General features: G+C 39.0%; 1 protein-coding gene across 1 annotated transcript; it reads right to left on the bottom strand.

Annotated features, from left to right (window-relative positions):
* Positions 1-372: 372 nt before the first annotated feature.
* LOC127617287 (histone-lysine N-methyltransferase NSD2-like) lies at positions 373-26,713 on the bottom strand. The gene is made up of 24 exons (XM_052089239.1): positions 26,406-26,713; positions 25,044-25,909; positions 24,057-24,198; positions 23,176-23,348; positions 21,193-23,047; positions 20,988-21,100; positions 19,125-19,338; positions 18,943-19,034; positions 18,427-18,480; positions 18,255-18,303; positions 16,656-16,813; positions 16,081-16,191; positions 14,488-14,611; positions 11,327-11,527; positions 10,807-10,986; positions 10,528-10,684; positions 9,862-10,067; positions 9,075-9,187; positions 8,632-8,901; positions 7,837-7,953; positions 7,603-7,744; positions 7,417-7,523; positions 4,596-4,797; positions 373-4,246 (listed from the first exon to the last, which is right to left on the bottom strand). The coding sequence occupies exons 2-24, from the start codon at positions 25,890-25,892 to the stop codon at positions 3,522-3,524; spliced, it is 6,354 nt and encodes a 2,117-aa protein (XP_051945199.1). The 5' UTR covers positions 25,893-25,909; positions 26,406-26,713; the 3' UTR covers positions 373-3,521.
* Between the last annotated feature and the right edge of the window lie 779 nt (positions 26,714-27,492).

Genomic DNA, 27,492 nt, shown 5'->3' with positions numbered 1-27,492 from the left:
GTCTGCACAATGTATACTTTTTTATGTTTGTAGACTTCGATTTATATAATAAACATGTTTAGATATTATATTAATACATGTTTGTATATTTTTCTGTCATTGTCAAACATTTATTGCCAGGAATTATTGCTGCATGCTGTATTATCTATTTTATAAATAAACATTAATTTGATATAATTTAAACTGTACCATGTTTATGAATGAATATTAGGGCTGATCCACATCCACCTTATAAGTGTTACCAATATGAAGTGGATATTACCATCTATTCCACAGATTTCGCCCAAAAAAAACCTTTATCTGATAGATTCTATCTGGGCCTGTTTATGAGGACAAACAGTAAAAAAAATTTGAAGAGGACGTCGTGTCTGTTGAAAAATTTTACTTACATTATTTAATATGCACAAAGTACAGTACAAAATCATGAGTCCCTAACATGGCAACAAACATTTTGCCCAAATGTCCTCAGGAAACCGTCATCTGCATTTCATTCTCTTCAAGGTGTCAAGGAGCCAAAGTGCGCCGAAGCACAGCAGCAGTCTCAGCAAGCGCAAGAAACAAGGAAGACAAGGAGCACAAAAACAAGAGTGAAAACTGATTATACAAGGTCCATAAATACAAAGAGACAAAACAAAAGATTGACGTATGAGCTAAGAAAAGAGTCAAAGGTGGTTGATATAAAGAAAAAAATAAGGGTGCAAAAAAATATTGCTACAGAAACATATTTTGAGTGTAAGGCCAAAAAAGACAAACATATTGTCCAATAACAGTGATGAACATCATCATCTCCACTTCCAAAGAGTTTCATTTCCTCTCTAGTGTGAATAAGTACAATACTTCATTATATGAGGCAGCCTTCTATCAGGGATTAGTACCTGGTGCAAAATTACATTGCAAAAAATGGTATTTGAAAATCCTTTGACAAGATCGTTGAAGATTTAGCCTGATGGAAACAAAGATGGGCTGCTGTGCATTATTGGAAAAAGAGCAAAGCTGTAAAAAAATGTAATTTAGAAGGAGACTGCATTAATGCAAAATATGCAGTCACCTAAAGGTCATCCGCACTGCTTAAATATTTGTGCATGTGTAATATGACCATTTACTTGAGTCTCAAAGGAGGATTACTCGACCGGACAAAAGCCATAAAATGGGGATCTAAAAAGTGTTACATTAATGTATGGCTGTCAAACTACAACACCCATAATGCACTGTAATTCAAACGGGGACTGTACAACAATCTGAAAGGTACAAGTGTGCGTTATGCTCTGAAACTACTTTAACAGTGCAAAATATTCAGAGGCACCTTTTAAAGTTCACCAGCTCACAGAACCCAAAGATCTATAACCCATTAATAGTTTCTTTAACATTCTGACTGGTTACCTCAATTTAACCAATCAATGGAGACTTTTGATCAATATTTCAAGATAGTGGGCAATATTCAGTAACAAAAGGAAAGCATAACCTCATGTAACATCTAAAAAGGACAAACTCTTATTTCCTAAAAGCCAAAAAGTCCACACAGAGAATGAAAGGACACCCAGGTGTTACAATCACTCCTCTAGAATTGACAAAAACCCAAAACTTTCTTTAGTCTTGACTATTCCTCCACTCACAATAACAGAAGTTGCTGTAAAGTCAAACGACAGGTTTCATAAAAACAAATGTAACAATGTGCACAATGCTGCTTGGAATGCTGTATTTTCTTTTCATTTTCTATTGTTTTTTGACACTAGCAGTCTTTTTTTTTCTCACAAAAGTGCACTCTGAAGATGTCCACAAAAACCTGTCCGGATATTCTACATGATCTCCATCAGCCATCTCTCATGAGTACTGATCTGAAGAGCACAGAGAATAATCATTTCAAGTAATGGGACGAGGTACCCTTGAAGAATTTAAAGCCATATTTTTTGTGGCTACTGTGTCACTTGAAAGGAACAGTTAACCCAAAATAGAAAATGTTGTCATTATTTACACCACCCTCATGGTGTTCTAAACTCATCTGCTGTTGCTTTTTTTCTGTGGTGCATAAAATAAATTTTGAAGAATGTACACACTCATCTTGTCCATACAACAGTTCATAGTGACCACGACTGTCAAGCAAGAAAAAGGTTAAAAACACCATAAAGTAGTCCACACAATTTATGTGCTGTAAGTCAACTGTCTTGCACAAAGCTACCGTATAACTTCAGAAGACTTGAAATGTAGCGCATGAGTCACTGTATGGAAAAAAAGGAATGTGTACAATCTTTATAATTTCTCGTTTTATGCTCCACGATGCAAAAAACAGCAAACATGAAGGTGAACTATTCCTTTAATCATGAGCTTTAGACCCTGTAAAGGGAGAAGACCAGATTCGTTTTCAACTGCTTTGCTTTGTTCCTTTCTCTTTTTACAAGACATTATTGGACATACTTTTAAATAAATTGCTGGGTAAAACAAAAGCATGATCGATATCTGTGCATTTTTTCGCTTCTTAAAGAAATAGCTCACACAAAAATGAAATTTCTCTCATTATTTAATCACCCTCATGCTATCCCAGATGTAAATGACGTTCTGTCCACAAAACAAAGATTTTTAGGAGAATATTTCAGCTCTGTAGGTCCACACAATGCAAATCAACAGGGTCCAAATCTCTAAAGCTCCTAAAAGTACATTAAGGCAGCACAAAAGTAATCCATACAACTCCAGTGGTTAAATCCATGTCTTCAGAAGCAATATGATAGGTGTGGGTGAGAAACAGATCAATATCTAAATCCTTTTTACTACAGATTCTCCTCCCTGCCCAATAGGTGGTGGTATGCACAAAGAAAGCAAACGATCAAAAACAAAAGAAGAAAGTGAAAGTGCAGATTTATTGTTAAAAAAAGACTTAAATATTGATCTGTTTTCACCCACACCTATCATAAGTCATGGATTTAAACACTGGAGTCGTATGGGTTACTTTTACGCTGCCTTAATGTGCTTTTTATGTGCTTCAAAGTTCTAGTCACCATTCACTTGCACTGTATGGACCTACAGATATTACATTTTCTAACATTTTCTTCATTTGTGTTCAGCAAAAGAAAGAAAGTCATACATATCTGGGATGGAATGAGGGTGAGTAAATGATGAGAGAATTTTCATTTTTGGGTGAACTATATCTTTAAGACAGTGCAGTGTTGTTGGTGGCATGATTCCGCCACATTTTTGCCTTACTTAAGGTCATCCATTCTGTTTGGATTAGAGAATGTAAACAGTTGGAGGAAAACAAATAAAAGCACAAAAGAGCACCAGACACTATATACCAACGAAAGGACTGAGTGGTCACAGTCCCACAGCACCAGGTCTAACCCCATTTATGCACTTTTCAAAGAGGACTTGGGTTGAGAAGACAAGCTGATTCCAGTATCAACTTAAGAATATCGCACATGTTCATCGCTGTCAAAAGTTGCTTTGCATTCAGCAAGGGCACCTACTGGATGAGCACCAGTATATTCTCCCTGTAAAGAGAAATTTTGTGTTCAAGATGGAGATGCAAAATGTCACTTTTCTCCTTCAATGACTTCGTCCCATGATTCCTGGTCTTCCTCTTCCACTTCCTCCAAGTCCTCAGTGTCATCAAAGTCCTCATCCACACATTCATCTGCCCAGTCTTCCTCACAACCCCCCCTGTCCACCTCCTCTTCCTCCTCATCCTCAAAGCCCTGTCCTCCATTCCAGTCCATTTCTTCATCATCATCATCATCATCATCATCATCATCACCATCATCATCATCATCAACCACCTCCAACCCTTCGTCTTCTCCTTCATCTCCTATCAACCCTTCCACCACCTCCCCTTCATCGCTCATATCCTCCTCTTTTATGTTTTCACAAGAGGAGGAGGATGGCAAGAGCAGGTTGTCCAGTACCTCATCTGCATACGGTTCTGTTTGGACTGTGTAGGTGGGTCTGTTAGGGGCAGGGATGAAGAGCGGAGCAGCAGGTGACAGGGCTGGTTGGGGTATCCTGACTGTGGACAGGCCTGCCATATTGGCCGGCGGGTTTAAAATGGGCGTACTGGGCATGTACTCGCGAATCTCACCTGGTTCCAGAGGATCGGGGCCACAGGGGTCGTGCTCGCTGCAGGAGAGCTTGCCGTCCAGTTTGGAGATAAAGAGCATGCCCTCGCGGTGCTGTTTACAGTAAGAGTTCGGACACATCTCGCAGTAGGACGCAGCCTCCCTTCCGCATTCATTACATTGATGCCACGGACACTCCCAACGGCCTGGAAAATGCACAAGAGGCAGATTCAGTCTTGATTCAGCATGAAAAAACCTGAATAGATGATTCAGCAAGCAAACATTATCAAATAGTAAACATCTCTAACTGATTTATCAGTTTGTATACACAAGGTACAAGTCACAAAAGCAGAGTTTTCCATTATTTAGCATCATAAAAAAAAAAAAAAAAAAGAGTGCTCTTTAAACACGGTTCCCACACATTTTGACCAATGCATTTTCATGAGCTTTCAGTTTTCAGTGAACTTTTACAGGTCATTTTATAGAGATTTCTAAGAGACAGACTCTCCATTTTTTATGTCAGGTTCCCCATCACAATGAGGAAAACACATTCACCTGCAGGTCTCTTGGACAGATTCAAACAGTCGGCATGGTAGACTTTAGGGCAGCCGGGCTTCTTACAAGACACGATCTGACCTCCATCTCCACAGTAGAAACATTCATCCTCTCTCTCCTTGGTGACCACCAACTGACTCTTGCGCTTCACTGCAACCTTCTTCTTCAGCTTTCGTGACTTATCGTCAGATGAGGGCTGATTCTGAAATGAAAGTTTTGTCACTTGTCACAGGAAACTTAAAGGAGGTCACAGAATAAAGCTCACATTCTTTCATACGAATGTAACTTTGGTTTAAAAGAACATTTCGGGTTAGATAAAAGTTAAGTTCTATAACCGCAGAAAATTAATTGTGAAAACAAACAAAAAGACGCATTGACAGGACTTGTGCAGTTAAACTGCAAGTCTATGGGTGAATCGTTTTTGTGTTTTCTGTGGTAATACAAAACAAACCGCAGATTTTGTAAATTACAGGTGCACCTAGTCATTTTTTTTTTCATGTTTTGCTGATACTGACACTTGATACTGACACCTATTGGTGTGGATGCTGCATCACGCAAATGCAACGTTTTGATTACTGATGCCATTGTAGAAATATCTTATTTGCAGGCAAACAGCGGTATTCCCGAGATAATGCAGTAGTATTTTTTAGCTGGTCATGTGATCTCAACATGGCAGAGCCCATGAGCGTGCACTCAGCTCCATGTAGAACAGAACATATTTTTCAAGATGACTGATATGACTCCTATGTGAGTGTACATCATTTTCTATATATTTTTCAAAAACAATTTCCATTATACCATTAAAATGAGCAAAACTTCTTTAATAAGCAAAGATATTACTGAGTGCACATTTAAAGTCAATGTGAAATGCCGTTCCCCCATTTTCGTTCCAAAATCTGATGCATTTCAAGGTGAAACAGGCTATTCAACAAGAACATTTTATCCATCAGAAATGAACTGGATTGTAAAAAGTGGGCATTACTGTGGCAGCGGGGGCGTGGTCAAGCGCCCGTCCGGGGGAGAAAGCGGTAAGGGCACTTGCACCTGAGCCAAATTATGTCTAACACCTGTCTCTAATTTCAGTGAGCATGGGGAGAGCGGCATAAAACGGCCACAGAACCTCCAGACGAGAGAGAGAGTGGCGTGCAAAGAAACCCTTATGTATAATTGAAGAAACCCTTATGTATAATTGTGAAGTCTGTTTGTTTGCCGAGAATATTTAAGTTGTAAGCTTTGCTGTGGCCATTAAAAACCCTGATTGAGGCAGAGCTCTACGTCTTCGTTCCCTCCTTGCTTGTCTTACGTCGTTACACTGGTGCAGAAACCCGGGTTTGAACCAGCTTGAAGTACGGCCCATGGAGCCCTCCCAGATGGCCGACATCCTCCAGTCCCTTGCCAGCTTACATCAGAAGCACCAACAATCCCTGATTGAGCTGCGCCAAGACCCGGACGGGCGCTTGACCACGCCCCCGCTGCCACAATTACATTCTAGAATAGAGCCAGGTGGTTGGAGGGGAGTAACTGAATAAGTAAGAGGGATTCGTGACGCATGATATATCGGTGGCCAATATATTATTGGCCAATAACCAGGCCAATAAATACTCATACAAATGGGCACATACAAAGATTCCCATAAGTACTCATTTAAATGGGCAGCATATTTATTTATGCAAGCGTATTGTCTTTTATTTCTCATTTAAATCATCATACATCTGTAATGTAGGCACATTTCTGGTTCATGTTACATCCGTCGAACCTTAAATAGCAGCAGTTAAGAGTTGGCCAGACTGCCAAGTCCAAATTCCAAGCTTTTAAATGACACCTATTTTTCAAATAAGTAGCTTTTAATGAATTAGCTAGCAGTTCCAGGTTAAAAGATTGCATTTTTTACTTAAATATTTTATTTTATTATAAATTATCGGTATCAGCCACATTGAGCTACGAATTATCCATCAGCCAAAAAGGAAAGTTGTTTCCGAGGTGGAGCAGGTTATTACATTTGGATAAAAAAATTATGAAGAGAACCTTTTTTCCTTATTCTTTTTTAGGGTGTGTTCACACTTGGCAGGTTTGGTTTGATTAAAACTAACTCTGGTTAGTGCAGTTCATTTGAACAAGGTTCATTTGAACCTTGATGCGCACTAAACAAGCGAACCGAGAACGCCTGAAAAGTGGGTCTCGGTACGGTTTGATTGATATATGAACACAGCATGGACCAAAAACAGGAAGTCATTTGCCTAATTCTGACCTCAAGCATACCTGGTTCTTCTCATCATAGGAGCTATGTTGCCCTTTACAGTTCGGTACTGGTGTCGGAACCACCCGTCAGCTGTCCTTGCAGCATATCTTTGTTTGTGTGTACAACGGAGGAATTCCTAGCATTGCTTTGACTCCTTTACACATTTTATTAACTCTTCGTTTGTTCGCAGCTGGTAAAAATACCACCATATATACATATATACATCCAATGAGCGCATTTCGCCAGCATTATTTTGGATGTTCGGTAAGTTCCATCAAAAAATAAGCATCATAAAATCTGTCCAATCAGGTCGTGACTTTTCCCTGATGCCTTTGGTTTTGTATCGTTAGGTTCGGTGTTAAAAAATGCCAGTGTGAATGCTAAACGAACCAGGACTAAATGTATCATTTTTGGTCCGGACCAAGAGGACCAAACTACAAGTGTGAACACACCCTTAGAATAACGTGCACTGATTAATCATTCCTGATGAATAATGTGCAAAGTAAATAGGGTAAATTTAGATTTTCTGCTGACCACCTTCTATTGTACCCAAAATATTTATTTAATAATAAAACTTCATACCTTTGGTCTGACACCAAGGAATCCACTGCAGTTAGATGCCCCACATTTACACACCGTCTTTCCATTACCCAGACACTCCAAGTTATAATTAAAAGTGAGTTCCCCTCCTGAAAACAATGAACAGTAATATTCAAAATCATTCTCCCATTTCTAGTATTATATTAACAGATCGTGGTTAAAGCCCACCTGTAGGGATGTCCTCTAATGCAAACAGCCCGACTCTAGTGTCTCCGTTCACCGTCCACTTCTGTGTCTCGCAGTTGGGCTGGCAGCAGTGGTTCATAAAACGTGCTTGGTTTCCCTTGGGCCCGGCATCAATGATGCGATCCTGCACGCACACAGAGAACAACACCCAGTGTCAAGTAAGTGAAGAACAGCTTCTCAAGCTTTGGGTCGAGGACTGACCCAGGTGATACTGACCTTATCGAGTGTGAGCATGTAGAAGTTACAGATGTCGTTTTCCTGTGCGTGTTTGATTCTGGCACGACACTCTTCTTCGTCAATGACCTCTCCCACGTATTCATTCACAAACGCTCCCTATGGTGAATTATAATGAATGTAATGAAGACACATAATTGCCAATGCACCAATAAATATCAGAATTAAACACGGAAAGAGGCATTATGCCTGGTAATGAAAGGATGCTTTTAGGGACATGTTGCAGAATGTATTTACCTGGAATATCAGGATGATAACTAAATTTGCATTTTCTTAAGGACACCAGTGCTTGCAAAGCAGCAAAGGAATAGTGTTAGGTAGTTTTAGAGAAGTCGTTTTTGGCACATGCACAGATGACACACACAGACAAAAAAATCTGTGTGGACTTTATTGATGACATACAATGAGGTGATCAAAATACAAATTGTGTATTGAAGTGAAAATAAAAATAAGGATGAATCTTGTCAATGATGCAAGATTTAGATACAACAAATCCCCATGAGGTGTCAGTGATTGTTTTTATTGCACTTCTAGAGGCCGCTGTTATACTGTAGAAGCAAGCTGTTCGAAATGTAGAATCCTCCAGAGTCAAAGAACCGATACTTCAAGCAAAGCAACTATCTGCACTGATTAATTGGTAAAAACAATATATCGGTCTACCTCTAAAACCTCTTCAAAATTAAAATTTCAAGCCTACTTGCATAGCAAAATGTGATTAACTACCCTGGAAAACATGTGTAATAATTAAAAATAGTGCAGAGTAGTGTGTCCCCCCACCTTCTTGATGTCCGACACACTGCGTAAGCCCCACCCTCGTGACAGTGTCCTGAAGATCTCCACCTCTGTGTACTCGCGCTTGGTGAAGCACTGGTTCTGACAGCGCTCCCCGGCTGGACACACTTGAGTGTGGCACTCGTACATCAGCATGCGATTGATGCACTCCGAGTCAATGCCGCACGGGTTCTCATCTGTTGCTTTACAGTTACAGCGCGGTATCTCAGACAGATCTGCTGTGATGATTTGCACTTTCCCTATAGGACGGTTCACCTGAGTGGAAATCGATCAGATGAAAGTTAACAGCATGTTATAACAGTCTGACCAACAGAGAGCTCAATATAAAGCCAGTTTTAAGAAAGAGATGTCAACAGTATAGATATGAATCAATAATCAATCAATAAAGACCAAAAACAAGGCAAGTCTGTGTCAACATAAGCTCATACCTTGATGTGTTTGTATGGAGGAGGTTTCTTGTCATTCTTTCTGTCCTCTTGTAGTTGTCTCATCTCCTTCTCAGCCTGCAGTTCCCTGAACCTGTCGGCTGCTTCATTTAAAGCTGAGATAAAAGGAAACAAACTGTTCTTTAGACCAATTTGCTCGATGTTAGAACAGTTTCTTCTATCAGAGCTTAATATGTAGAGACAACTATAATTACGCCATTTATCAATTTCAATTTGTCAATTTCATTAAAAAATGTCATCAAATTGAATAGAGTAATCTTTAACAAAATAAAAAACTACACAAGTTTCATTAATTTAATTTAGTTGAAAATTACTAAATTATTTTTATTCCAAAATGAAATTGAAATGCATGAATGTTAAATCTGTGTAGGTCCCCCTTGTATGTTGGCATAAGTTGTGCAGAATAATCTTTTGTTATTATATCTTAAATTAAGCAGTGAAACAACCGTTTTAAAATATTATAAAAAAAAACACGTCCACCAAATCAAATTCATGTGGTGTAACCAATATGTAGGTAGCCATTTTGTTGTTTATGTTGACAAAAACCATAAAACAGAATTCAGAACCCTTCAGAACCTTTTATTACCTTGAAAAATGTGTTTGAAAACTAATGACTAACATGAATGATTAAGTTGCACTCGCATGTATTCAATTTATTTTTTCTTTTTACTTGATAACACAACATAACATTTTAAAATTTTGTAGAAAAGATTTGAAAAAGTTACGAAACCGAAGTTTGCATTTCTAAAAACCTTGAAATGAAACGTACCTTTCTTGTAGATGGCATCTGCACCCTTTCCCATTTTTTCCTTATTGTTGGCGTCCCCCTCCATATATGGGAAACAGCGGGCCTGGTACGTCCACACGTAGTCTTTAGAGCCAAAGAAGTGCACAGGGAACTCCCCCACCTCATGCTTCAAGCGGAAGATTTTCTCAGGAACGTTCTTTGGTTGAGTCACTTCAGCGGGCCACCACCTGGAACAACAATTCAGAAACGGGTCAACACACATCATCTGAATAGTTAAAGGCACTTTATTTTGGGCAGTTGGTTTTGTTGAAGCAACACAAAAGGAGGCGGGTGTGTGGCAGAGCGCCGTGCTATGGAGAGTGAAGCGGGGGTGTGAATGATTTCCACCTGTGCTTAACACCTGTCTTGTGTTTTAGGGAGGAGTGACAGAGGCTTTTAAGGAAAAGAAACAGCAGCAGGCGAGAGAGAGAGAGAGAGAGAGAGGGAGCTGCGCTGACAAGCTGTGTGTGTGTTGGCCGCTGCCTTTATGGAGTTTTGAAAAGAAAACCCTGAGTTTTAAGTTTAAAGAAAGCTGTATCGTTGCGCTGCTAAACGAATGTGTTTTTGTTAATAAAAAGACAATTCTGAGTTTGGAATCGCTGTCTCCCGCTTCCTCATTCCTTGAACCTATTACAAACACACACACACCTGTAGCGGCCCACTTTCACCCAAAGAATGTCCTTGTAGTGAGGTTTCTTTCCAGCTCGACAGTCATTACAGAACCAGCTGCCCTGGGGCATGTCGATGTTCAGACACTCGCGGTGAAAGGCAGCAGGACAGGATTCACAGCAGAGAAGACTTCCTCCTAGAGGGAAAGAGAGAAAAAAACATGTGGCATTGACTCTTTGCTAAGCCCTGTCTTAAAGAGATACAGTAGTTCACCCAAAAATATAAAAAAAGAAGAAGAGTGAGAACTGGAGTACACACCTTCAGAACACACAAAACACCAGCTGACGTTAATGTGCTCGTGGTTTTTACATCCTTTGCGTGGAGCGAAATGGTTAGGGCACACAAAGCTGTTATTAGCCAAAGGGATGCTGCCAGCAGCCATACAGTAGTCATTGGTGTGGTAGGCCACAGGACAACGCACACAGCGAGTCAGACGGCCTGAGTAAAATGTAAGTTATGATCACTTAATCAGATGAAAAGCTCAAAAGGCTTTACCAGTGGCATAGCAACCAATAGCTAACCTCAACCTCTGTTCTTTTGTTGAAAGTTGAAGGGATACATTTGACTACATTTTCAAAAGAAATTACTAGATATTTTTACAAATATTAATTAGTATGCTACATACAATCAATGGCCCTCATTTATGAAACATCAACAGAATTAATTTGTCAATCGTACATAAACTGTTGTGTTGAATTTTACCACAATTTTCATGTTACAATTAAGAATGGTTTTACAAATGATTGATATGCATGTTTGAAATGTGAATTATGGTCACCTTTGGAGATGCTCGGGTTGGTGGGGTTGGTGATGTAGCAGGCCAGACAGACGTGCAGGGAGCAGCGAAAGCCACGGTTCTGAGCAACTGTGGGGGAATGTTTCATAATGCACTCCATGTGATAAAACTTCCCACATACAGGAATCATACACCTCCTGACCTCCTTATCAGGCTTGTTACACACAAAGCATGTGTGCACACCTACAAGATGGTAGGACAGGAAATATAGAAAGACAAATCAGACTTTTTAAGTGCCGATGTTTCCACTGTTCTATCACTGTTGAAGTGAACTTCTTTGTAGAACTGGAATCCTAAAGGTCAAGATAAAACAGTAGCATGAGGAAAAACACCCACTTTAAAGAACATTTCACCCAAAAAAGACAATTCTGTCATCGTATACTTACCTAAAAACATGGGGGTGAGTAAAACGTGCAAAGTTTGACATCAAAGGTTAAGAGACAATGCATCTGGTAGACCATCTTTTAATGTAAACAAGTGCACTATTTTTAAGAGCTACGGCGAAAGGGAAAATTTCAGTGAATAACAAAGTTGAAATAAAGACTTCACATTACCATTCAATGCTAGGCGAGCTATTCAAAACTTTTTTTAACTAGCTAAGCTAGCAACTATTCCACAGATTTTTTTTTTTGAAAGTTACACTTTAAAGAAAGTAGCCCTGTTACACATTTCACTATCACGTGTGACCAATCGGACATCTTTGTGAATCAGACAATTTTAGTTCTGACAATAAACACTGGATACACAACTTGATGTAAAATGCAAGTTTTACATCAAGTTGTAGCTTGTCAACGCTATGCCGCTACCTAATAAAAAAAAATTTGCTTTGCTACAGAAAAGCTTCTTGATTTACAAACTAGCGAAGCTAACACCTCGCTAATTAGAAATTTATTTAAAGGAATATTCCGGGTTCAATACAAGTTAAGCTCAATCAACAGCATTTGTGGCATAATGTTGATTACCACAAAAATGTATTTAAACTCATACCTCAAGGATAAAGATCAAGGTTACAGTGAGGCATTTATAGTGGAAGTGAATGGGTGCCAATTTTTGAACATTCAAATAATCACCGTTTAAAAAGTTTAGCCACAAGACAAAGTATATGTGTGTAAACATGATTTTAGTGTGATAAAATCACACAAACCTTTTCTGTGTAAAGTTATAGCCAATATTACCTTTGTTACCATGATGAAGTAATGTCAACAAACCCTAAAATCTTGAAACTTAATGACAATTTTACAGCTCAAATAATACACATTATGTGTTTAATCCCTCTACAAATTCGCCCCATTCACTTCCATAGTAAGTGACACACCGTAAACTCGATTTATGCTTTTTTTTGAGAGAGAGAAAAGGAGGGACGATCCTAAATTATTATTTGTGGTAAACAACATTATGCCAACTGAGCTATCCTGAACCTGGAACATTCCTTTAAGCTAATAGCCTTGCTATTGATAACAAAGCTAATGCCCATCACTGGTACCAATATATGAATGTTATAACAATGTTATGAACATAATAAAGGTGAAATTAATAATTTATATGTCGGTCTGTTTCTCACACAAAGCAATAATATGGTTTCAGAAGAATTTAGCTGTGTTCCATATGACGTACTCTACACTATGCACTTTTATTATACATTTTGCACTCAGCCGTGTAGTGTATACATTTTCAAAGTGTAATCGTCCCAAATGAAAAACAAGCATATTTTTACTAGAGGGAAGCATTCTCTGTTTAACAGCTGACGGAAGTGACATTTCAAACAAATGATATGTGCTGCAGCTAGCTTTAGCACATTAGCCAATGTCAGTTCAATACTTATATCTCAAACAACATACATATTAACACAGCGTGGTGTGATTGTAATAACATTTATCAGGCGCTGTCTTCACTTGTATTTTCGCTAGTTGCTGTATTCTTCATTATTTACAATTGTTTTATCAGACCAGCAACACAGCCAGGTAACTCTGCTAAATATGGTAAGGTGTCTCAAGTTGATCCTGGTACTCAACCATAATAGCTCTGTATGGTTATGATTAGGGTGGGGTTAGAGCATCTGCTGCCTGCCTGGAACAAACCCAGGCACCATTGTACAATGGGCAAAATGTTCACAAATGTTTTTCCCCACTTTCTGCGGCTACAATTTGTATACACACATTTTCAGGGAGGTACACACTCAACTCTACTGCACCTCCTAACACAGAAATAAAACAGTGCACACTTATTGTCCCGGGTATAATAAACATGGAAGCGGATTTACTGTACAGAGAATGGAGACTTCACCAGCAAGCTGTGAACCAGGCACCGTATCTCTTCGCAACGCCTGAGAGCACTCACTCACTTTCATCTGAATCACTGTCAAAAGTGAAACCACGCAAGTCAGACACAGTGTGTGTTCAGCAAGCTACAGACTGGTATACTTGTAGAGACTGAATGGCAGCCAGAGAAAATAAAAGTATTGAGATTTTAAACTTCAGTAAATTCAATATGTTTTACTATACATATTGTATTTATAGTGTCTAATAATGCATTGGGAGTGTATGCTTAAGTTTCTCTTGCCAATAAAGTTTGATATGAATTAAAAATCTGCCCATTTGATCCTATTATATAAAAAAGTCCACTGGAAAATGCCAGATTTTGCCCAGAGTTTTTGCCATGTATACATATTCTTGTATCAAAGATTAATACCTGTAAAATGTGTCTAAAAAACAAAAAAACAGGAACATTTTAACATGTACATATTTAAATTATTCAAATTAACGACTAATTTCTTGCAAGTTCTTTGAGACAAAGTATAAAGTAAATACATTAATGCAGACATTTTAATGTTTGTTGTAATATATCATGTACCATAATTTAATTGTGATTAATCACAGAAAAGTGTGCAATTAATTAAAAAAATTTAATCGATTCACTGTCTTACTTTTAAGGTGTTTTTTTTTTAGTTTAACAGCCCCTGTCCCTGTCACATCTCAGTTTGGAATAGAGCACCAGGGACATTCTGCAGAATAAATCCTTTTGTGCTCAAAAGAAGAAAGAAAAGCATACTGGCTTGGAATGACAGAATTATAATTTTTTAGTGAACTACTCCTTTCAAATGAGCATATTGCCATGCATGTTTGCAGTGGAAACTGGTGACTCACCTGTCTTACACTCTTGGCAGATAAAGCGGCCTTTAGGTGTCTCAGTGAGGCCGATACACTGCAGATGGAAGGCACCACAGCACTGCCCCTCACAAAGGAGCAGCTCACCTGTCTTCTCGCATACCTACAGCACACCATGCCACAACTGTTTTAAACTGAAAGCTGAGACACTTCAACACATATACCAACACATGACTGGGCTCAGAATGCAAAAGGATTAAAGGTGAAGTCATATTGTCTAAATCGAATATAAACCTCAGTGTTTCCCCAAGAATTTCTTTCCCGATGTGCGCGCGTCCACAAGCACGCAATGCCGGACCCATATTAAGGCGTGTTGGTCAAAGAATAGATTAAACTCAAAATTCAGCCTGGGCCACATCAGGTTTATTTGTGCCCTCAAAGGGCACTTTGAAAATGTGGCACCAGCACCTGCTTTATTAGCACTCATGCAAATAATATTACAAGTTATGTGCATTGAAATGCACATTTGACAGTACAGCATTTATTTTGAAGTAGGGATGCAGATGAAAATGATCATATTAACAACAGTAATATCAGTGGAAATAATTTTTATATGGCTAAATTGAAATATTCTGACAGTGTGAATAGGTTGGGTCTTCTATACAGATTCCTTTCATCAAGCTCCTACTAATTAAACTAGTCATGTCTTGGAATTTCTGAAGGCAAACAAAACAACGTACATTTTCCTGCAATCAGAGATCATTACAAGAGTACAGATTTCACACAGATGAAAAACTGATAGCTTGGTCCATAATTATGAAAATGCACCATAGTTCTTCCATAGGATCCATAGTCTCAACAGTGATATTTGTAGTTCATAGTAACCATGTAAAACCATGCATGGCTCCTCACTACCATTTTTAGTAACAATGGTTTCTATATAAAGAACTATGACATTTTTGTAATGAAAATACCTTTGGAAAGTTTTCCATAACTTTTTGTATAGGTAATACAGTACTGTTAGGGTTACTGCAGTAAATTCATGGTAAAGTTTTGTAAGCGTTGTGATCTGACTATTAAAAAGCCTCCTAATTTATGTTTTCTTTGTCAGTGCCAATTAGAATGTGGGGGCTGTTTGTTTTAAACTAGTTTTATCACCGAGATATAAGAGTTTTGCAACAGACAATTCTGTACCACATTCAAACGGGTTTAACAATCCCCGCCACGCATCTCACTGGTTTACAAGCACATTTAAAATAGTCGGTTGAGACTGGTCAGCGATTACCGCACCTGCTCTGCCCTCGTGCTGCTATGATTAAGCGGTGTTGAAAATTGGCCCGTGTAGCGTTGTTTAATTCTGCTTTTGAAGTGAGCAAAATGCACTCCAAAGCATATAGATGACAGGGGAAGGCTCATTTATATTCACAAGGAAAGCGTTAACTGATTGTTCAGGAAACGTTGCAATCCCCTGTCATCCTACGTTTCAGAAATTATGTTATGTTGCATCAAGAATATTAACTTAAACATGTGAAATCCCAACAGTGGCACTTATAATTCAGCAGTGGCGCAGAGCCGCTGCAAAATACGTAAAGGGAAAACACTGAACCCATGTATGGTCTACATTCTATTTACCTGGCAGACATTCTCCTTCAAAGATGCACCTCCGCCCCTCTCCCCTGATTTTCTATTGGTCGACAGTCCCGAGTCACTTGATAAGGAGTCATTGAATCCTGCACCAAAAACCTGAAAATAAAATTGAATACGGAGATGAGCAATGTCTATACTACAGTGACTGACAGTCAGTTAAATACAATCCAAGCTCTATCGACAGCATCTGTACTATTACCATGTAAAATAATTTACACTCTTTTTGTTTTTGCTTTTTTCTTAAAGCCATTTGCTTTCATAGCATCTTTTTTTACATACAATAATAGTAAATGGTGGTTAAAGCTGTCAAGCCCTAACATCCTGACAAACATCTTTTGTATTACATGGAAGTTGATCAAACGATGAAAGAATTCAAATGTTTGAGTGAAGCCATTAACTTGAACTCATCATACTACTATAATAAATCTGTGTTGGCCAAACCCTTTCAATCACTTACGCATGTCTGCAGGAATAGGCCTTTTTAAATTTGCATTATGTATTATACTTTACATACTTGGACATATTGGTCATATACTGATAAAAAAAGGGTGAATAATGACCTCAGAATTTAGAGACTCCTCGCCGTTGGTGACTGGCTCCTTTGCTAGGGGTTTTGACGGGCTGCAATGTTCTACTTCCAGCTGCGTCTCACAGACAGTGGGTGTGTCATTTTGGATTGGGGTTGATGTTCTTGTTTCACCTTCACTTTGGACTTCCACTGAAGGGGAAAGTTTGTTTATTAAAACCATATTGAACCTATAGCAGCAGACCATTCAAAATATTCTAAATTATAGCTGTACATTTTCAGCATTAATTCAGTGCGATTAATTATATTACAAAATCACGCATTAAAAATTTACGCAATCATGTCCCCGGACTGCCACTAGAGCAACTTAAGCTTGAAGTACCACTTGTTTTCAGCAGGGGGCAGTAAGCAAACTCCAGCTGAATAGTCCACGCACAGCTATACACAGAACAATCCACACTCAGGCTTGCTTGACACTAGCGACAACAAAAGAATTGAACATGCTCTTTTGTTCAAACACAGCTGGATGGATCACAAATCTGTTTTTCTACATTTCAGACTACGTTTAACTTGACACAGCGATTTAAAAATGCTGTGTTCATGACGCGATGCAACCAAAGCGAGTCCATCTGGATCGTGTGTACATTGACACGTTCTTAGAAATGCCCTTATTATAACAAATCTATCTATGGTAATTTGACAAATTTAATTACAAAATGGATTGCTGTGGACTGTAGGCAATTGCATGGGGGAACTCTGCAGATGAAGAAGGCAAAAAAACAGCAAAAATTGTGAAGCAGCTTTTTTTACAGTGGACTTTATATACTCTGAGAGTAAAGCTAAAAAGAAACTTGCTGCTAAACTGATTTTCTTGTCCATTGTGAATATTCAGTGTAGCTGTGTCCAGAACATTTCCATTGCCAAACCAAACCATTTCCTTTTGGTAAACACTTTAAAATCCTCGAGGGGAAATTCACCACCAGAAGTTCTGAAATTCAAAATTTTTCTAGATGACTATTTCACCCACATAATTTCAATGTGCTAAATGTAACTGCGCCTTATCATTATGGAAATACAAACTGATACTTCTGAAAACTATGACATATTTGTTGTCATGTGACACAGTCGTGTGATCCATTCTATAGCGGCCCATAGCGAACCTCAGAGGCGCTGTTGTGCCTGATATTCACTTTGATAGTGTTGTTAAAGATAAATGTTACAATGTACAACATTCACATTGAATTCCTTTAAAGGGATGGAACATTTATTCGGAATTGGTGTTGGCGACGGAACTCAAGGAAATTGCATTTCAGACCGCACATGCGACGGCAATTTTTCCACATGCGCAGTAAGGGGATTTAATTGTTTTCATGCGTTTCAGTGTGAACGAGTAACTTTTGGAAAACATGTAAAAACAAAAATGCCGTTTTCAAATGTATCCGGATTAATGTCGATGCAGAATAGAATCATTATATCTTGAATTATTGTTGTTTGAAGGCCTTTCTCAGAAAATATTTACATATATGTGATTAATTCAATCAATGAATCAACATACATGTAATTCATTTGATTTAAAAAATTTATCGATCGACAGCCCTATTCTATAAAACATCATGAAAAAAAACTTGCTAACCTGATACAGCAAATGGAGTTGATGGAGTAGGTTCAGGCACTTCCTGATTCTGTAAAAACATTACAGACAGTAGTGTTGCTCAACAGGTTGGACAAAACTAGGCCTGTTAATATTACTTTTTAAAGTTGCTATAAAACAAATATTGCATTTAAAGTACATCTCAAAACAGTACCTGTAAATCTTTGATACAGGATTCCTCTGGGCTGCTACCTTGTGGGTTACTCTCCTGATTTAACAAGTGAGAAATGTAAAAATACAAATAGAAATGTAGAAGGAGCCAAAACATTTAATTATCAAGTTTCCCACACTTTTTGACCAATGAATGTCCATGACTTTTCCATGACCTAACCAGTAATTTGTAACTACTGGATAAGGATTTTTAAGAGTAATACCAAATCAAACCAAACCACTTGACCAAAATGACAAACCGTTTTAACCAATTCTTTGAAAAGTACAGATTTAAAAGAACAATTTGCTCACAAATCGGACATCTCCAGTGGTTTTACACTACACAAACGCCATATCTAGCCTAGAATTGAAAAGAGCATAACTAGAAAAATGTATCATGATATTTTATTTGTTAATTTGCACAATTAAAAAATTCCTTAATATTTCCAGGTTTTCCATGATCGTGAGAACCCTGCATTCTTTTCCAAACTCATACTGAAACCACTAATAGAACTCTCACCCTTTTCTTTGGGATCTTTACCGAGATCTGGGACTCCTCCTCAAAAGAGCAGTCTAGAACTTTTTGTGCAGTCTTATGTGGCCTTCTTCTCTCTGAGGATGCAGCAAAAGTAATATAAAATTTTTACACAGGGAGCTGACAGTTACAACTTCAGTGAGGAGTCTTAAACTACACATTCTTACCAGGTTTCTTTTCACACAACTCTGTGTTCAGCGAGAACCCTTCGCAGGATGCTGGTAATAGTGTTGAAGGTGGGACGAAACCATCTGGTGGTTGTTTCTGCTCTTCTGGTGTGCACTGCTCAGACGGTTTTTCAGGTGGTAAACTTAAAGCATCAGGTGCAATCTGTTCTGATGGTGTCTGTGCAGAGTTAGTGTTAGCGATCCAAGATTCCTTCTGGAGAAGCATGAAAAATAAATTATTCAAACTCAATTCTTGAGCAATACTGTTTGCACTCTTACAATTCACCCAAAACTGAACATTCTCTCACCATTTACTCATCTTAATAGTTAATATTAGGGATGCACCGATACCGATACCGGTATCTGGTATCGGCCTCGATACCACATTTTCTAAAGTACTCGTACTCGTTAAAAGTCCCCCGATACCGAGGACCGATACCACGGTGTTGTCCAAAGCGGCAGAGTTTACAACAAACTGAAAAAAATACTTGAGTTGCACTGTCACTGTTTAAATTTTTTTTTTATAATTATTTATTCTGTAATATGTTGCATACAACATGCTTTTCATTTTAAATAAATGTTCTTAATTCCAAACTAGTCCCTTGTTTTTTTGTTAAATTATATGACTAAAGCTGTTACCTGGAAATTTAAATCATGTTTTTTTTTATTAAGTACTCAGTATCGGCGAGTACTGAAATGCAAGTACTCGTACTCGTTTTCCAAAAAAGTGGTATCGGTGCATCCCTATTTAATATCTGTGGAGAGAATTCACTTTTACATGGGGCAATTCCTGCATCTTATTTAGTAACCACCCTCAATCAGCTCTGAAAAATCACAGTGCCTTGAGTAATTAAAATCAGTCATCCGTTTCTGTGCAAACACTGCTCCTTTTTTATGTAAATTAGTATCATTACAGATGTGCTTCATTCACAAAACTCCATGCTATTTACTTGGCACAAATAATATTACCAGCCGAGGAAAGCAAGTGGTGAACTGAAACTTGGAGATCCACGATATTGTTTTATAATGAGTGTTACGATACTGATTTTTTTTTGTATGTGTGTGTGTGTGTGTGTTTAAGTGTACATAAACCAATCTGCATAACCGATTTTTAATTCTTGTTTTATTTCTGCTTTTAGGCACATTATTAACTTAATCATTTCTCACTGACCTCTGGAGAACTGCTTTACAAAACTAATATAGCATACAATCTCCAAAGAATTAATTTTACTACTTTTACATGCAATATGCACTAGTTCAAAGCCCATCACTTAATGAATATTTAAAATGTATATTCTTTTGTGTCCAACTTTATTGAAAAACCCAGTATTAATGAACCAATAACCGATTTAGTAGAAAAGTGTACATTTTTGTTAAAAATATCGGTCAAACGATTATAGTCTATCTGTACTAAAATGTATTTTAAATAAATGTTTGAGCAGATCTGCTATTGGTAATTCATCAAATAATGATCAAACCATAGAGAGGAGCATTTAAACCTGGCATATATCCAGAAGCACAATTTTAAAGAGATGATTCGGTTGTCTGGATCACACGATTGCAGTGATGCTATACATTCCTGGCAGAATGTGCCAGATCCTGGTGGTCCGCAACATTCTCTGCTACACAGCCTACAAAACCAACCAACATAACTGCGCTGTGCAAATTGCGTTCAGCACAGATTTTATGGCCGTAGCATGTAGTGTAAGAAATTTAGTGAATTGGGCGCTAAACCAGCAGGGATGTTTTTTGTTTTTGCTTTTTCTTTATGTAAAAATATTAACTGTGGTCTCCCCTTCACCCTATAGAAGTTTACCCTGCTATAGTTGAATTCAGAAAAGTGAAAAGGGTCTATTAGCTTACCGTTTTTGAGGCCTCTGGGGTTTTCTTTGTTTTCTTCTTCAATGTAATTATCTGTTCATATTCTTCACTGCATTCAATCAGTCTCTTACTTGGTTTTCGAAGTCTTTTGTTTTCTGAGAATTTTGGAAACATTAAAGAGTTCAGCATAAAACACTTATCCAATTTTGAACTTTAAAGGCTTCACCTAATATTTCAGAAGATTTACCTGAACCATCTTTTTTATCTGGGATGTCGGAATGTGGAGTTTCTTGAACACTATCTTTGAAGATTCCATTTACCTCAGTGGACACGTTAACTACATCCTGATTGAGACCAAGCAGATCGTTCTTCTGCTTGGTGCTTTTCACTATGCCAGACTCAAATGTTTGCCACCGCTTTTTAGGAGCAACCTTGGAGATGGTGCCCTTGCCACAGACATCAGGAACAGCATCAAGGCAAGAGTTAGAGAGTTCCCCTAATAGGGGCACCCCCTTTTCAAGTGCATCAAAACCTCCTGATGAGTTCTCCTTTTTCAGTGGAGAGTGTAAATTATTCCCTCCCTCATGTTTTTGTGTCTCCTTTTTCACTGCCAATTTTGGCTTAGCCTTACTCTGTTTAGAGCTGTTGGGTGTTGACGTCTTTCCCTGCCGTCTATTCTGATGCACAACTGTCGTCCATTCCTTTTCACAAAGCACATCAGTAGATGTGTCCTCTCCAGAGGGAATGAGAGAAGGTTCTTCCCTGATGAGAGATGATGGAGAGGCAGGAGGGAGGGTTAAAGGTTTCCCATCCTTCTCTCGGCTGTCATGAATGTCCTTGAGGAGCATTAGGAAAGTGCTGAATTTGTAATTCGCATCTGTACAAAGGGAAGGCTCTCCTGAGTTGCATTCCTCTTTGACAAGAGACCTGAAAGAAAGCTCCTTCATATCTTGGAACGCATCCATGGGAGAGGTCGCGGGTGATGGGGTGGACAAAGATGATACATCCGAGAATACATTCTCGTTTTTGATTTTAACAGAATTGATTGGGGGTTCAGTTACCTGTGACTTGGGACCTCTAAATCTGCCTTTAATTCGAGGTCCATTCTGAATGCCATTTTTCTTAGTTCGGATTCTCGTGAATTTAAGAAGAGTAGGGTTTGGTGGTGTGTTCGGGGTTGATGTATCTGTGGAATCATCTGTGGTGTCCGTTTTGACCTGCCAATGCTGATTTGAGAACTCAGGATGGTCATTTGGGGATGTACACTTGTGAAAATCCCCAGCACATGTTGATGGAGACTTTGGCTCCTGACCTGAGTGTTCAATGGCTTTCTCTTCAGTTTCTTCGTTGGCAGCAAGTGCTCTAGACATTAAGCCACTGCTGGCAGGCAGATAGAACGAGTGCATGGCAAAAGACCCATCGGACGACTCTGGGGATCTGCTACCCTTCTGTCTAGAGTTTGTAGCCCTCAGAATTTTGTCTTTTGCCGTTGACTTCTTTAGCTTACTGTTTGTTGTGCATTTTGAACCAGACCATGCCCTTATCAGTGTCTTGTTCGAGCTGGCTTTTTTTGTCTTTTTACTTGGCAGTTCTTTCTTGGGTTTAGTGCTTGATTCTTTCACCACCTCTTTTTGCGGTGATTCCTCTGAACGTTTGGGACACAGAATCCTTGGTACAGAGTCAATATCTGAATACGGACTATCTACGGGGTCGAGTTTGTGCTTTTCAACCACTTTCGAAGGTTTGTAACTGTCTGATAAAGGGTTCGACAATAATTTTGAGAAAGAGCTGTTGTTCGTTTTCACAGGAGTTTTTACACTTAAGCTATTCTTCCGAGTAGTAGGCTTCTTTTTGCTTCTAGTGCTGGGTTTGTTCATGCTCTTGATGGATGGATCCAGTCCATTGGACAAAAGTGAGCTTGATGATGTGGATAGTGTAATAGACCTTGAGCAAGAGGGACTTTTAGGTACCTTGTCTTCTGAAATAGGTGTGTGTACATCCCGAATGAAAGTCAATGGAGGGTCATTATTTAACCATTTGGACAATGCTGCTTCTGCCTCCGAGACACTAGCTTTCCATGATGGCATTAGACGTTTAGGAACCTGTAGACCAACAAAGGGACTTTACCAACCAATCTACCAAAGAAAACATGTTTGTGATTTGAAGAGAACAATTTATTGTTCAATCTATGATTGCAACCAAATTCACAACAAACAAGTTTTAGCTTTACCGTGTATTTGTAATCTTTATCCTTTTGTCTTCCTCTCCGTCTCAGTACAGGGAGTTTGTCAAATTCATGACCACCTACAAAAGGAAAAGTGGCTTTTGCCGGGACCCAAGCTTGGTCTATGATCTCCCCAAACATCCTGACATAATAAAGGCGGCATGGCCGACGACTGGGATCTGCAAGAAAAGGTCATATGACATTATCTAAGAACCTGACCTCCCAGAATCATTTTGTGACATCATGACAACGATGGCTTTTATTCTATTCATCTGTGTTTCTTTTTCCTTTGTAAAGCGACCGTGCTGTCTTGAAAGGAACTATATAAATACAAATAATTGTTATTATGATTATTGTAAAAGGTTCAAATTCTAAGTGACAGTACTATAAACAAGTCCCTGAATTAATTAACCTAATTATGTTTCTTAAATTAGAAATTCATTATAAACAGTCTTACAAGCATTATCAATATTAATGACAGACCGATATATCGGCCAGGCCAATTAATCAGCCAATTTTTGGCCATTTTGCAGTTATCAGCATTGGCCGAAAACCATATTTGCATGGTCGATTAACAAAAAGACATTTTCACTTGTGTCAGTTCTAAAATCTACCAATAGACTTCACAATAAATAGCAAACACTTTCTGTTTTAAACATTTTTTTTTTCAAGTTTAAGCAAATTGAAGTATATATTGTAAAAAATAGGGTTATGATTTACTTTAGGAATTTTCTGTACTTCTGATTCCCTGTTGTTTAATTGTATTATGCATATCTATATTTATATCGGCAATCAGCCATCCTGCTCACTAGATATCGTATCGACATCGGCCATTGAAAAACCCTTATCAGTCAACCTCTGATCAATATCATAACAAGAGCAATCACCTTTCATTTTGGTGTGGACTTCAATCTGTGGATCAGTGGTTACTTGACAGGGCCACCAGGGTCTACGGTTGAATTTGGCCCATACAACATCTCCAACAGAGTATTTTATACCAGGGAGCTGCTTCTTCTTTGGGCTGTTGGACTTGGGTTAAAATAACAAAAAGTTGTAATTTAATTTAAACATTCATTAAACGTTATTTATATCAGTAAAATGCTTTCACCAGAAGCTTGGTTGTTTGTTTAGCCTACCATTTTTAACATTTCAGACACTCTTACCATGGCAAAGAGCTGTTTGGGGTGGTAGCCCACCTACAGCCCTCACATGTGAATGAAATATAGGCCTAGCACATGCTCTTTTTTTACATGATAAAGCTCACAGTCAGATAAGTTTCACACATATGAAGCAAAAAGCACTTGGCGTTCACCTCTATTCATGGTGTCTTTGGAAAAAGGTGAGCTCATCATAGTCAAAGATTAATGCAAAATTGTGGTTAAAGAGGATTTTAGCTTGAAGGAACATCATACAACTGACCTACTTCCGTGACCTCAAAGTTAAAAACAATTGGGCAATACCTACTTTAAATAAACATCTGAACCTCAATGTAGCAAGTATATTATTAAAATCACCATGTCATTACTATGTTGTTATTATATTTCTAGCACATACGTAAAATATGGTCAAATTTTGACCTCAAACAAAGTTGGAGATTATCAGCATCAACTGAATAACTGTTCCCGATTGTCCGACTGACAAAAGTGGTCATTCTGCCTAATGTCAGTTCCAAAATCTATATACATTTCTATATGCCAATAGTTAAGCAACATTTGCTAAATTCAGCAATTTAATATGCATCTTATTTGCTATTATTATTATTGTTAAATTATTTTATAATAAATTTACATTTAATGGATCCCTATGCAGGTACAGCACCCCTCCCCTTCAAAAACAACAAAATAATAAATCTGGTGAAAATATAAAGATCTTACAGTATTTGAATGGGAGTCACTGGGTGAACTTGTTTTTTTAGAGAGTCCAGAGATAAATATTGAAGCATAATTCCCAGTGCTGGGCAGATCGCAGTCACTGTCTGAATAATCATCCATACTATCAAAATCCTCCATCATGACTTCAACAGGCAAATGTGAGGGACTAGCAGGAGGGTCAGACTTCACCATATTTTTAGCAACAAGATTACAACTTCCACGTTTGTTTGCACTTAGGTCCAGCCTGGGGCTGCTCAGGACCTTTGTATTTGCCAGATCTCGTTTCTGGCATTGCTTTGACGAATCTTTAAATGGTGCAACTCCATCACCCCTATCATCATCATCCTTGCTGTCCCCGCTGTCAAACAGCGTTGATTCGAAATGCAAAAATCCATTTGGGATGGATGGAAAGTGTTCCAAGCTGTCTGAGCTCACAGGTGAGAAACCATTTTTGTCCAGATCGTGAATAGCATTTTTGTCAGTGTTTCCTTGGGAATTGGGTGTGCGGTACAGGCCTATTCCAAACTCACTTCCGCCAATGGGATTGTGCATTAGCAATTTATTACGCCCATGGAAGTCCTTATCCTTCAAACTCACATCTGCACGATTAACCATGCTGGTCAGATCCTGAAGTTTTCTCAGCGGGCTGTAGGTGGAGGTGGATTCTCTCTGATCATATGAAAATGAGGATGCAGAGAGCTTGAAATGCATGCCAGACCCCTGGTCCCCCTGTCTCTTCGTGCTCTGGTGTCCACAGGAGCTGATGCGGCTATCAATTGCCTTGGACTCCTGTGGGTGGCCACGACACTCTGAGCCATCCCTGCCAGCAGCCACTTTGTATGACTGATTCATGCTGTCATGGCTCCATCCTGAGAGAAAAACACACAAAAAAAATTACAAATGCTCTTATAAGTGACATGTCTATGGCATGGAAGCAGGACATTGGTGATTAAACGCAAAACCAACCATTGCAATAAATGAAATTTTTTAATTAGGCAACAGAAACAGTCGTTATATGATGGTCCCACGTTGTAATTGCTAAAACACTAACAGTGAATCACCGGCATGCGCGTGCTATTTGGCTACCCGGTAGGCCGTCTTGTCAAGAATCCCTCGAGACAAAGATAGTGAGCTCTAAAACTCAACATAAATCACTTTCGATATCCCCCATGGAATGTTTCAAGAGGACATCTGTTGCGAATCTGGTGTGAAAACGCTGGCAAAGTAGGTTGGTTGCATTATCATCATGTTCCATCATCAACAGTTCCCATACAGTAAAGTCACCCATTAAAAACCCCACGACGATAATGACCGAATAACGCAGCAAATACAAAAGGTACAGGAGACATATCGCCGGTTTCTTACCATTTAAGTCTCGGTCACGACAAAACCACCGGAAAGCCCGTCAAGTTCGAGCATGTAGCTTTACTTTTGGTCAATTTGTGAAAGTGGATCTGCACAATCCCAGCAGCATTTGCACCAGTAGGCCCGGCCTCGGCACACATCTCTCTCTCTCTCTCCCTCCCTCTCCACTCGCCAACATAAGAAAACAGAGACTACTACATGAACGAAAATGAAACGGGACGGCTGTCACTCTCCACCGTAGCATCTACCTCGTGCCCCCGTCAATGCATCGAAAGCACGTTTCTCAGCGGCCTCGATTTCAATAGAAATACATGATTGTTTGCCCCGCTTGCTGAGTGCCCTTGCTTGTGTGTATGTGTGTGTGTGTTAAAACAAGCCCTGATCTGACTGCCTGCCTGTGTGCGTGTGCCTCGGTGCTGGTGAGAGCGACCAATCGGCACAGCACACCCAACCCCCAGTCTGTCTAGATTCACATCCACTTAACCCGACTCACTACTTCCCAGGTAGATCTCGCGCGCTATATGTATGTGAGCGAAGTGTATGCAAACGCACGCGCAGGTTTGTCCCAAATGCATCGTGCATACAGTAACAGTGGGCGCGTGGTGTGTTGTTGCGTGCATTAAACGACACGAGAGTGAGAGTTTGCTTTTAACCCTCACGCCATTTGTTTCCTTGTCCTAACAAAGGCGCAACTTCCTCCATTTTAGAGAGACGGCTCGCGCTAGGTAGCCGACCAAGCCATGAAGTCACACAAGAGGGGAAAATAGTGTGTTGATGAAAAGGCACATGCTCTGACATGCTTCCTTTTCTGTGTTTTGGCGCATTTCGCGGGTGGTAGGAAATAAGGCCACGCTTTAACATGTCAGAGATGCGTCAACCTCCATTGTGGCACGAGATAAAAGGCAACTCGGTTATTGGCCTACCTTGCGATTTCCCTTACAGACGATGCATATGTTATAACGACGTATTATAATCAGTCCACTTTCACTCTTTGAGAACAGAGTCGTCTGTTATGGATCCACGTTCAGTGTTTGTATGGAAACTTGAGTTGAAATCAAAACAAAGACAGTAGGAGAGGATCCATGCA

Source organism: Xyrauchen texanus, chromosome 23 (genome assembly GCF_025860055.1).
Source record: "Xyrauchen texanus isolate HMW12.3.18 chromosome 23, RBS_HiC_50CHRs, whole genome shotgun sequence".
Classification (NCBI taxonomy): domain Eukaryota; kingdom Metazoa; phylum Chordata; class Actinopteri; order Cypriniformes; family Catostomidae; genus Xyrauchen; species Xyrauchen texanus.
Note: the sequence above shows the minus strand (reverse complement) of the source record. Positions and strands in the feature narration are given on the sequence as shown.

Coding starts and splice junctions, on each gene's coding strand:
- LOC127617287 (XM_052089239.1), bottom strand. CDS start 25,892: ATGAATCAGTCATACAAAGTGGCTGCTGGCAGGGATGGCTCAGAGTGT. Junction 18,481..18,942: donor TAAAGATCCCAAAGAAAAGG/GTGAGAGTTCTA, acceptor TTGTTAAATCAG/GAGAGTAACCCACAAGGTAG. Junction 4,798..7,416: donor TCCTTGGTGTCAGACCAAAG/GTATGAAGTTTT, acceptor CTTTCATTTCAG/AATCAGCCCTCATCTGACGA.